The 12,105-nt window shown below is 48.2% G+C and overlaps 1 protein-coding gene across 1 annotated transcript in view; it reads right to left on the bottom strand.

The window, feature by feature from the left end:
• The window catches only part of radil2a (Ras association and DIL domains 2a), a 69,918-nt gene that overhangs the window by 33,085 nt on the left and 24,728 nt on the right, over positions 1–12,105 (bottom strand). The window contains exons 6-8 of the mRNA XM_028818430.2: positions 10,138–10,175; positions 8,869–9,065; positions 6,317–6,429 (exon numbers count right to left, since the gene is read on the bottom strand). Coding sequence (XP_028674263.1) covers positions 6,317–6,429; positions 8,869–9,065; positions 10,138–10,175 — 348 coding nt within the window. The remainder of the gene's footprint in view (positions 1–6,316; positions 6,430–8,868; positions 9,066–10,137; positions 10,176–12,105) is intronic.

Below are 12,105 nucleotides of genomic sequence, written 5' to 3'. Positions count from 1 at the left end.
ATCGGACTCTGTGTTTCAGACCGGAGTGATCCCTCAGAGTGCCCTGCACATGTTTGGTTTTCCTCAAAGCCCTCATGAGCGCTTATAAAGATGGCATTGTGCAGCCGGTGCTACGCCATCCGACCCACAGCGCGTCTGGTGTGTGCGAGCCTCACGTGAGTCCCACTGCGGCGGACCCCTGTAAACACAACATGCAGGCCGACTTCTCGTTAGTTTATTTTGATAGGCAGGCAGGCATACAGATGTGAAAGGAGCCCGTGCCGCTCCCAGAGGCTTTGTGACAGGGCGGGTAGTGCCTCTTGGGTTCGGCAATGTGGCTGGCACCTTTCAGAACTTCACAGATTGATAAAAGGCACTACATAATGATAGATAGATAGATAGATAGATAGATAGATAGATAGATAGATAGATAGATAGATAGATAGATAGATAGATAGATAGATAGATAGCGTAGTTGGCAGGATTAGGTAGCTAGATACATAGACAATTTGGAATAGAAGGCAGGATTACATAGATATATATGAAAGGCACTATATGATAGATAGATAGATAGATAGATAGATAGATAGATAGATAGATAGATAGATAGATAGATAGATAGATAGATAGATAGATAGATAGATAGATAGATAGATAGATAGATAGATAGATAGCGTAGTTGGCAGGATTAGGTAGCTAGATACATAGACAATTTGGAATAGTAGGCAGGATTACATAGATATATATGAAAGGCACTATATGATAGATAGATAGATAGATAGATAGATAGATAGATAGATAGATAGATAGATAGATAGATAGATAGATAGAGCACTATATTATAATAAAATAGACAGATTGATCAATCGAGTGATCAATATCACCAGTCTAATGCCCTGATAGTTCCAAATCTAACTCTTGAGTGGCCCTTCTCGTCCGTGCGCATGTTTTTTACGTTTTACGTTATTCGCTATTCCCTGATGAATCTCGTGCTTTTTTCCAAAGCCACACATGGAGACACTCCACACGCCCGAGTTTGCCCCCCACGTGCCCTCGGCTGTAATTCAAGGCTAACAAATGACCTCAGCGGTTGCGTGATGTCCGTGTTGCTCCAGCAGGGCTCGGCGGACACGATGGGCCTCAATAAAGCCGATACAGCAGGGGGCCCCCCCCGAGGGCTGATGCAGTTAATCAAAGGCTATGTAACAAACCACAGGTGTCCCCCCATCTGCTCCACTGGCAGGTCAGGTGCTTCACTCGGGTCACGCCAGAGAGGCCCTGCAAACGTGCACTCGTTCATAATGGCCATCAGTTTTGTCCTCAGTCTCTCCTCCATTGCCGTCACCAGCAGGTCCACAAGGCGTCCCATAACTGAGGCTGCCCTCTTAAACAGCTTTCCAATTTGGGGGCTTCTCTTGAAGTGAGGTTACCGGCCCTGTCACACCACCCTGGCTATCAGATCTAAATGATGTCACTATCAGCGTTGGGTGGCTGCCAGCCATAGCCTGTGACATTTGAACCTGAAGCCACTTTCCACACAGACCCAGGACAGACGTGCACACCCTCGTGTACCCCACTAGTGGCATGGGTGTCACACAAATAGAAGAAGCCACGTACATGAGACAGCAGCTGTGCACACTCAAACATGTGAAACACACGCACTTCCAGTGACGCAGCCATGAACAGGCCTGTGCAGTCTTATTAGGTGGTCCGCAAGCGTGGTGGTTTGTGGGGGTCAGCTAGGAGGTGGACGCGCTGCTCCCCCGATTACAACTCCACTTCCCTCCCTTTCCTCTCGAGGAAGCCAGCTGGCCGCTGCTCAGCCCGACGTGGCCTTCTCTCACTGCAGCTGCTTCCTGATTGGCTCCGCTTTGCTCGAGTACAACACAAAGTGTTCTTTCCTGTCCCAATGTGTCACTTCCTGCTCCCCTTTTGGTCACACGCTGTCCTTTCTGGAATCCTCCTTTAAACTCGGTATTATCTCTCCTTAGCCCAATGACCCTCTTCTTCCAGCGCAATGGATTGACTTCCCTTTTACTGAAGCCGCTGGCCTTTCAGACACACAGGACGGTGGACAAAGACAGTGCTGCCCCCTGCTGGCCTCTACTAGCCTCGAGTAGCTCTGACTAATCACCTCACATGAACGACAGACCACTTGGGCCGTAACGTTGGCCATGTCCCGTATATCAGGCCTATTTAACTTTGAGAAGATGTGAACAATTCTGACGAGAGCAGGTCACTGGGCCCAAACTCACGAGCATAAAGGAGCGCTTTACTGGCTTCTGTTGTGTTATTATGGGGAAGGATTTGAGTGCGACACCACCAGAAAGATCTGTTCCTTCTGTTTTCCTAGAATGGAAGACCACCGAGGTCACTCATGGATGCCACCCTGCCAGCCCCACCAGCATTTAACTGACGTATCCAGCGGAAGTTGGAGTTCGTTTTTGAGCCGTCAGAGAGATCTGGGGGTCCGTGTCACTTCTGAAGCTCTTGTGTTTCTTACTGTTTTGTCAGATATCAATATCATTGATCCATCTTGCATATGTTTGTGTGACATCATTTAATTATTAACTAACATTATTAATTAACATCACGCTGACAGTTGAAGGTCCCCACAATGCTGCTGTCCACTGATTTCACGTATCTGCGCCTCTCCGTACGACGTAAAGCATTTGTCCTTAGCAAGTCTCCAGAGGCTGCGGTCCACTAAATCCTCTAAGTCTCCAGTTCAACTCCAGGCAGGCCCACTGTGTCCTCTGGAGGGCACTGCCAAATGGGCGAGGGTCACGGATCCACACAAGGCAGCAGGGAGATGCCTTGGTATTATGACAGCTAATGGAAGAAAAGGAAACAGGGGCCACCAAGCGTGTGCAGAGAAACCCCTAACTGCACCCGCCACCTTCTCCGGAGGTTGGCTGCCCACACCAGCAGTGCCCGCTGACCTTAGAGAAGATGGGTGACTGAGGGCAGTGGATCACTGGCCACAAGAAGTGGGGCAGATCAGGTCAGGTGGCCGTTACTCTTAAGGACCACCACCTTTGTAACGTTTGTAACTTGGGGTGAAGCCGTGGCCTTCCAGGAGTCCGTTTAGGGTTTGGGTGACGTCCATTAACAACGCAGGGAGCAAACCTCCTTGGCACTACTCTGACATTCACTTCTTGGCACTTTGTCTGTCAGCTGAGCATTCCAAAAATCCTGCCCGGACGTTAGCGGCTGCGTCTGCCAGCTCCGTTCACATGGCAGCAACATCTCAAAGTGCTTTAGGGAATCCCGATGCGGATTTGTGAAAAAAATAATTAGGTGCCTAAATAAAGTTCGGCAGGCGTGAGAATAAACGTGCCTTTCTTCAGTCATATGGGAACAGGCCGCTACTGTCTGCCGTGCAGTGGGCGCCGTCACGCTGCCGCTACCCCGGCCTTTCAGCGCGAGGCCTGGTCCCACAATGTCCCTGTTGTGTGCAGGCTGAGCCCCTCTTCATTCACACAAAGGAAGCGGCCCTTGATCCTGCCTGCCTGGCTGGTTTGGGTGGTGCTGGGCAGCCCCTCATCTCATAATGCCCATGTAATCCAACACAAAGGCCGTTCGCTTTGCCTGAAGTGCTGATTCTTACCACGAAACAACATGGCTGGCAAGGATCTTCGACTCCGACTTACAGACATCCACTCATTTCGACCCGCTTCAGTATTCCTGGTTTTGTACCCAGGAACTAAATGTGTGGCATAAAAATGTGCCCTACCTGGGTCCACCGAATGTCACTGTTCACCAATGACATTACTAGGATGTGTAGGGGGCAAGTAAATGCCACTATGAGCTAAACCCTTATTTTACAGATTTATCACTTGGATGGTCACACAACCCTATGACCTGTGCCCACCCTGCAGGGGCTGCCACTTTCACATTTAGAGTCAACGTCTCCTGGCATTCTGGCCCAAAACTCAAATGACAGGCTTTCTGGCCTGCAGAGGCTCAAAACGGAGCTCAGGTTTTTAAAGTACAAAAACCTCAACAAAACAAAACATGAAAATCTTCAGGGGAGAGGAGGACCGTAAACCCCTGGCCTTTCAGACAAAAATGGAACGAGGCTCTTTAATTTCAATAATTTATTACATAAAAAAAAAAAAAAAACGAAGAGCAAAAACTGGCAAAGCAGTCAGTCAATCGGTCAGTCGGTCGGTCAGTCAGTGTCCAACCCACTATATCCTAACACAGGGTCACGGGGGGTCTGCTGTAGCCAATCCCAGCCAGCACAGGGTGCAAGGCAGGGCGCCAGCCCACCACAGGGCACACACACACACACCAAGCACACACTCTTGGGACAATTCAGGATCGCCAATTCACCTGACCTGCATATCTTTGGACTGTGGGAGGAAACCCACGCAGACACAGGGAGAACATACAAACTCCACGCAGGGAGGACACAGGGAGCCAACCCAGGTCTCCTAACTGCGAGACAGCAGCGCTACAACTGCGCCACCGTGACGCCACTGGCAAAGTTGAAAACACAAAAGAACCCGAAAGGGTTTGCTTAAATACGCCACCCAAAGCAGACAAGCGCAGGCCGTTTTGTTCAGCACAGGAGTTGCGATTTTGCACTGGTTTGTTTACTGGTTTGTTTACTGGTTTGTTTACTGGTTGCTAGTGGCTTCATTAGAGGTCACTTATAAAGTGACATTGGGGGTCACAGACTATAAAGTTCATTTCCTGGGGTCACTTAATTGTCCCAAGTTGGCGGATTTTTCACAAAAACAAAAATCTAACGATGTTCATTTGTTTGTAATTCTGATCTGTTTTTTTGCTTTGGATATTTTCTACTATGGAAAATAAGAAATGTATTAGCAAAGAGATCTACGATCTTTTCTAAGCATTAACACGAATCGGGTATGCCAAATAAAATAGTTAAATAAGAGCACATGCCATATGTCTTTTTAAATTGCGCTCAGAGAAAAAACACCAATATGTGATAACCCAAAAGGACGGAGAAGGGGGAGAATGGTGAGTGGAGACCACCCGAGGAGCACCTGCCGGTTGAGGGCCAGCTAGGAAGTAAAGGACGTGAGGAATGATGACGAGGGACGAGGGACTTTCTGAGAAGGCCTGGAAGGGGCCAGCTGGAGTGGGGAGCAGCGAAGTGATTATAGAAAGTGTAACGTTTGGCTTGTTAGGGGCTCAATTGGGTTGAGACCACCTATAAACTAATTACTCTGTTTGCCTGTCCCTCGACTCCTAGAGCCTTCTTTCAAGGTGAGAATCTTCTGCACTACGAGTTACGATTACATCTTAGGTCGTGTCAGCAAGTTCTCTCGTCTTTCTGGTTACGACTCCCATTGTTCTCCTGTTTCACCCTCTCACAGCATAAGAACCAAAAGCCAACCATCTCAGTCCGTAATCCGAGATCAGAATCCAAAAGCAAAGCAAAAAATAATCAGAAACTAGAAATGCGCGCAGGACTTGCAATAAAGAGCCTCACTGCACAACACCAAGTGGCTCTCTGCAGGAGCCGAATAATTAGGCCGGGGGCGGGCCTTCAGCAGTGACATCACAGATGGGCCCACCTCTTAGGGTTCCACCCACACAATACACAAGCAGCGCCCAAGAGGCGTTCAGGATTCACGCGACACAAGATGCCAAGCGCGGGGAAGAATTTGAATGCGACACCGCGGCTAACCCGTTTGCCATTGAATGGAGGAGGGAGAACCAACCAGAGGACCGAGGGGGTCACATCGCCAGCCTCTTTCGGTTCTGCTGAGGTATCGCCGTTAACAGCAGGAGGTCGCCAGTCATGACCGCATCTCCTTACTCTGCTTGCACTGGGAAGAACTCCGCAAACTTTTCTTTTTCCAACTTACAAGCCAAGAGACATGAAACGGGGTTACCCACCGGTACCCCAACTCTACTTTTTGTTTCGGTTTGTCTATTTTACAAAAGATACGACAGAGCCTTTGCACAAAACAATACTAAATCCAAAAGTTACACGTAAGCGCCAAGACGATGCTCAAACTTGGAAGTGAAAGTACGAAGGCGAAACTCTGGGAGGATCATAACTGAGCCTCGAGGGACGAGAGCGGTGGGCCGACACGTCTACCCTCAACCGCCTCTCCCACCAATGGTGGCCAGCACCCCACCAGTTTGCCTCCACACCACTTCATTCACATGGATTCGGTGTAGGGCTTGGCGGGTGGCAAAACCTAGTTTTGCTCTTCTGGAACTTTCTGGAACCGACGGATGCTGAACCCGCGGATATGGAGGGGCGACTGTTTATGATCAAGTGCGCCCCACCTAGGAATTTGGCTTTACATCTCCTCAGACCCCATAATTGGTGAAAGCAGAAGGGGCTTACCTTGGTGAGGTAGTAGACGGACTGTTGGAAGGTAAACATGATGACCTCTTTAAGGACGGTCATGGCCTCTTCACTCGCTGACCGGGTGCTGGACAGCTGCGAGCCCAAAGCATCTGAAGGAGAGAAAAGGCAGAGCGGCTGTTAACTCGACTGTCCGTCTCAGTTCCGGCTGCTCTCTCGTTAACCCAGAACTGGTTTGTGCCGCTTCAGGAGAAGGATGGATGGGGGCTGACGGACTTTTCTTCTTCTACTTACTGAACCGGCAGTGGAGCTGCTGGTGTGTAACTGCAGGCCCAGACTGAGTGGTTTGGTGGTCGTCTCTAACCTTCACGCTACCTGATTGGACCTCTGGTGAGCCCATTTAACCTCCGGTTTACATGATTGGACTTACTGGTAGACTTTGCCGGACCTCATTTTTAGCATTAGATCCACTTGAGTGAACTGACGGACCCGCCAGTTGACCTCATTTGCATGTTTTGACCAGCGGTGGTGTCTGTGACCCCCCACCCCCCCCCTTCTTGTTTCTTTCGTTTGGCTCGTAGTTTGTGTTATTTGATAGCCTGGTTGTCACCGACTTTCTTTACTTCAGTGACAACACACACACACCATGAAATGAAAACTGTCACTTTCACCTGTCAAAGATGAGAGGGTGACGAGTACCGGGTTTTGTAAATCTTCGTCCATCAAGTGCCACATTAGCTGCTTCACCACCACAGGGACTTTGCTCTCAGGAACCAATCAGTTCCTGTTCTGATGGAGGACCTGGGCCACTTTTGTGGGCTGCGTTCCCATTGCACAGCAGGAACCGTAACCTGTATGTGTGATCACACAAAATGTGTGACGTGAAAAGAAGTTGTGATGCGGTGCCAAGTGCTGCAAGGACCCCCCTCAAATTATTGTCATCATGTGGTGCACAGCATGGTGCACCAGGAATGCAGTGTGAAGTGTGCCACTCCATCTTCACCGACGACTCGCCAAAGTCCAAACTACTAACAGATTTGTAAGATGGCGCCAGTGATTGTGGTCAACCAATCAGCACCATTCACCACCCGAACCTCATCCATGATAGTTAAACCCTCTAGGAGGGGCTAAAAAAAAAAAGTCCCTCGTTCCTGAAAAAAGGGAAAGTGCCCCCTGACAGCAGACACTTCAGACGCAGACCCCCGACAGGATGCTGAATTTGGAGCTTCTCAAATCAAAGTGGCTGCTTCACAGAGGAATTCTGCGCAAAGTTTTCTTGCCCTCATGTAAGGCAAAAAAAAAAAAAAATTAACTCAATATTTAGTTAGACCCCCCCCCCCCCCACACACCCTTTTACGGATTGGTTCCCCAATTTCTGGAGGTCTTCGCCTGCCTCTTGTTCACTAATCCCAGTATCATTTAGTGGGCTTACATGAACTTTAATAACTCGGTTTATCACAGAAACCCAGCTTCTAAAATGCCACGTAACCCCTTATTCCAGTTAGAGAAACGGCGTTATTGGTTATAATGGCATATAACAGGGAGACGTAGCAACCGGGTGGACACACTGCACTGGAAACGATAACGGCAACCACGTCCAACAGGGAGGAACTGCCGGACAGACAGAAATCAGCCTATCCACGGTAATAAAAAGGCAAGTGTCTCAGTGTCTGTCTGGTTGCTATGCCTGTCATTCCAACAAATGGTGCATCACCAACATTTGTAGTAATAAAATACATTGCATTTGTGATTCCAACAGACAGCGCATCACAAACATTTGCAGTAATAAAATGCATTGCATTTGCCATTCCAACAGACGGCGCATCACAAACATTTTGCAGTAATAAAATGCATTGCATTTTCCATTCCAACAGATGGCGCATCACAAACATTTGCAGTAATAAAATGCATTGCATTTGCCATTCCAACAGACGGCGCATCACAAACATTTGCAGTAATAAAATGCATTGCATTTGCCATTCCAACAGACGGCGCATCACAAACATTTTGCAGTAATAAAATGCATTGCATTTTCCATTCCAACAGATGGCGCATCACAAACATTTTGCAGTAATAAAATGCATTGCATTTGCCATTCCAACAGATGGAGCATCACAAACATTTGTAGTACTAAAGTGCATTGCATTTGTCATTCCAAACATTTGTAGCAATACATTTTATTATTTTAAATTAATTTCTTTAAACCCCACCCTGGGTCAAGTTTTAAAAGGAACCCACTGCTTTGCTCAGAGAGTCCAGCTCGGGAGAGGAGAAGGGCAACACGTGAATGGGAGGAGTGGAGAAGAAAGCAAAGCAAGTCTTGTGTGTAGAGGTGTGCAGACTGAGGCCTGTTGTGTTATTGAACCTGGGACTGTCTGTGTGTAGCTGTGTCTGGGGTTTGGGGCTCAGTGACGCCCCCTACAGGCCACACTCCACACAACAGAATGAATGTCTCGCCATGACTGTGTGAACCCTGCTTATTTGCAATTTCCACCAACCGTAACCCATGAGGGGCTCCTAAACGGGGTTACCCTCTGTGACACTTTGCTTCACATGTCCATCTTTTCCGTCACACTATATAAACTCCATACCTTCTCTCTCATCATCATCTTCATCCTCCTCCTCCTCCTCTTCTTCCATTTCCCAGAGGAGCAGCCTGGGAACTTCCTGCTGGATAAAATGCAGCAGCTCAATTGAGTTGGACATCCAGAAGACCAGGGGCTGCAGGCCGGGGATGAGCTCCTGGATGGTCAGAAGATTCAGGTCATCAGGATCAGCCGGGGCTTTGCTATCAAAAAAAACAAAATGCCGTTAAAGAGAAAGCGAGCTGTGCCAGGTGGTGATTTTTTGCACTTTTAGGGTTGTTAATCCAGTAAAAAAGCGCAAATGAAGGCCTGGTAGACTTCACTTGGTCTGCCAGGGGGTCTCAGTCACCCATGCCAGCTGGAGGCACTGAGGGAGGCAGTCCTTCACAATCACTTGTGTCTCACACCCCCACTTGGCATCCTAACATTAAAAAATGCTCCAAGATGGGAGTAGAGGGGGTGGGTATTATGTGGCAGGGTGGCTGTGTGGGCACATGCTGCTGTGCAAAAGGCACTGGCATTCTGGGCGTTGAACCTTTCAGTTTTAAGTTATTCTTAAACGGCGCACTTCTCTTTCATTGCCAAATATTTATATATAAACATTCACCAGCTTGGGTTGCAGTGGCTGGAGCTTATCAGGCACAAGGTGGCAACCAACTCTGGATGGGGCACCAGGGGTGTGAATTAAAATTGCTATTTAACATAATGCTTGCATTTTGCAATTTGGGAATGCCACCCAAGTGCCACCAAGACAAGGGACAATGAATCAGGGACTCTGCCAATGTCAGGCAGGTGGGTGGCAACTCCTAATTGACGCTCGGTGAGTGTGGGCACTACAATGGACTGGCGCCCTCTGTCCAGGGCCGCTTCCTGCCTTGTACCCACTGTTGCTGGGATCGGCTTCAACCCCCTGAGGATGTTAAAAATGGACCCTTCATGAACTTTTATACCAACTGCAGGGTCCTACGTGTGGTGGTCTCCTTCAGTGAAGAGTTTTATATAAAAATAAGACAATGAATCACACAAGCGAGCGGACCAGAGGGGGCCGGGGGGCTGTCCTCCACAATCTCCCTCTCACAGTCGGCTCTCCGGCTTGTCGTTTTTATTCAGCATGTGTGACCTTGAGGGCGGCCGACCGCGCAGATAACCCGACACACCAGCGCCTCTGCTGTGGAATCAGCGGAGCAATCGAGCCAAAAGGCGGCCCGTGAGAAATGGAGGCCTGGAGCCGAGGGGCACATGCAAGATAACACTTCTTACAAACATTGTTCTCACATTTCTGGATGCAGTCCCGCCAGCTCCTTTGTCTTCTCCTGTGTTAAGAGGAAAAGGGGAAAAAAAAAAGGAAATTGTAAATAAACTGAGAGAAAAACGTTCAGAAATAATAAAAAATACTATTGAAATGCTACAGAGAGGAGCAGCAGCTGGGAAAACAGTAAAGATCACAACACGCTGATGACAACCAAAGTCGAGACGTCGAAGGGAGGATCACGTCCACAATCGCGTGTTTTAGAGATCACGTGTTATGGAGGAGCGGGTCAGTAGGCAAAGACGGCAAAGAGAGGAAGAAGAAGCTCAACTGAAAAATGTGCGACGGTGACAAGTCCACACAGCCGATGACAAAAAGGTGGGGAGCGGAGCAGAGCCAACGGAAATAAACGTTAAACAAGGGCGGGCCAAACGGAAACGGGACTGCAAACGGAGGAGTCTAAGGAGCCAGGAAGGAGCGACAGAAATGAAGGGAAAGCAGTGAAGTGACACTCGGGGTCACAAAGACAAAGGAGCAAGGAAGAGGAGCAGAAGAAATGGCAGAAACGAGGAAGAACGAGTGAGCGGGGCAAACGTGGGAACAAAATGAGCTTGTGAAGGTCAGGGAGCAGTGAGGAGGCCACAGGAGTGGATAAGGTGCAACACAAGGGCCAACAAAGATGGCACAGGAGTGGACCTGGTGAACACTAGAGTCGAACCAATACAAACGTCAACGAGAATGGGCCGACAGAGAGACCTGGGAATATTAGGAGAAGAATAAATCAGATGTGGAGATGAACCAAGACACATGAGAGTAATGGAGAAGATACAAGAGAAGAACTCGTGATCAGTGGAAAATATGAACGAGATGGGCTCATGAAAACAAAGGAGCAGTGAGGAGGCCACGAGAGTGGAGAAGATGAAGGAGGCGACCCAAAAAAGATGACAAAGGAGGACACCTGGTGAACACTGAAGTCGAGCCAATACAAACATCAAGGAGAATGGGATGTCACAGGAAACATTATAGGAGCAGAATAAATCAGATGTGGAAATGAACCAAGACACATGAGAGTAACGGAGAAGATACAAGAGAAGAACTCATGATTGGTGGAAAATATGAACGAGATGGGCTCATGAAAACAAAGGAGCAGTGAGGAGGCCACGAGAGTGGAGAAGGTGAGGTGTGGAGATGAAGCAACACAAATGTCAAGGGGGCGACCCAAAGAAGATGATAAAGGAGGACACCTGGTGAACACTGAAGTTGAGTTAATACAAACATCAATGAGAATAAGATGTCACAGGAAACATTATAGGAGCAGAATAAGTCAGATGTGGAAATGAGTGAAGACTCTTGAGAATAACGGGGGGGATATAAGAGAAGAACTTGTGATTGGTGGAAAATATGAACAAGATGGGCTCATGAAGACAAAGGAACAGTGAGGAGGCCACGAGAGTGGAGAAGGTGAGGCGAGGAGATGAAGCAACGCAAATATCAGGAGGGCTGAGCCAACAAAGATGACACAGGAGTGGACTTGGTGAACCATGGAGTCAAACCAATACAAATATCAACGAGAATGGACCGACAGAGAGACCTGGGAATTTTAGGAGAAGAATAAATCAGATGTGGAGATGAACCAAGACACATGAGAGTAACAGAGAAGATACAAGAGAAGAACTCTTGATCGGTGGAAAATATGAACGAAATGGGCTCGTGAAAACAAAGCAGCAGTGAGGAGGCCACGAGAGTGGAGAAGGTGAGGCGAGGAGATGAAGCAACGCAAATATCAGGAGGGCTGAGCTAACAAAGATGACACAGGAGTGGAGTAGGTGAACCATGGAGTCAAACCAATACAAATATCAACAAGAATGGGCCGACAGAGACACCTGGGAATTATTGGAGCAGAATAAATCAGATGTGGAGATGAACCAAGACACATGAGAATAATGGGGAGGATACTGTATAAGAGAAGGTGAATACTGGAGACAAATGTGGAC

This window comes from Erpetoichthys calabaricus, chromosome 14 (assembly GCF_900747795.2).
Source record: "Erpetoichthys calabaricus chromosome 14, fErpCal1.3, whole genome shotgun sequence".
Taxonomy (NCBI): Eukaryota; Metazoa; Chordata; class Cladistia; order Polypteriformes; family Polypteridae; genus Erpetoichthys; species Erpetoichthys calabaricus.
This window is presented reverse-complemented; position numbering and strand designations above follow the sequence as displayed.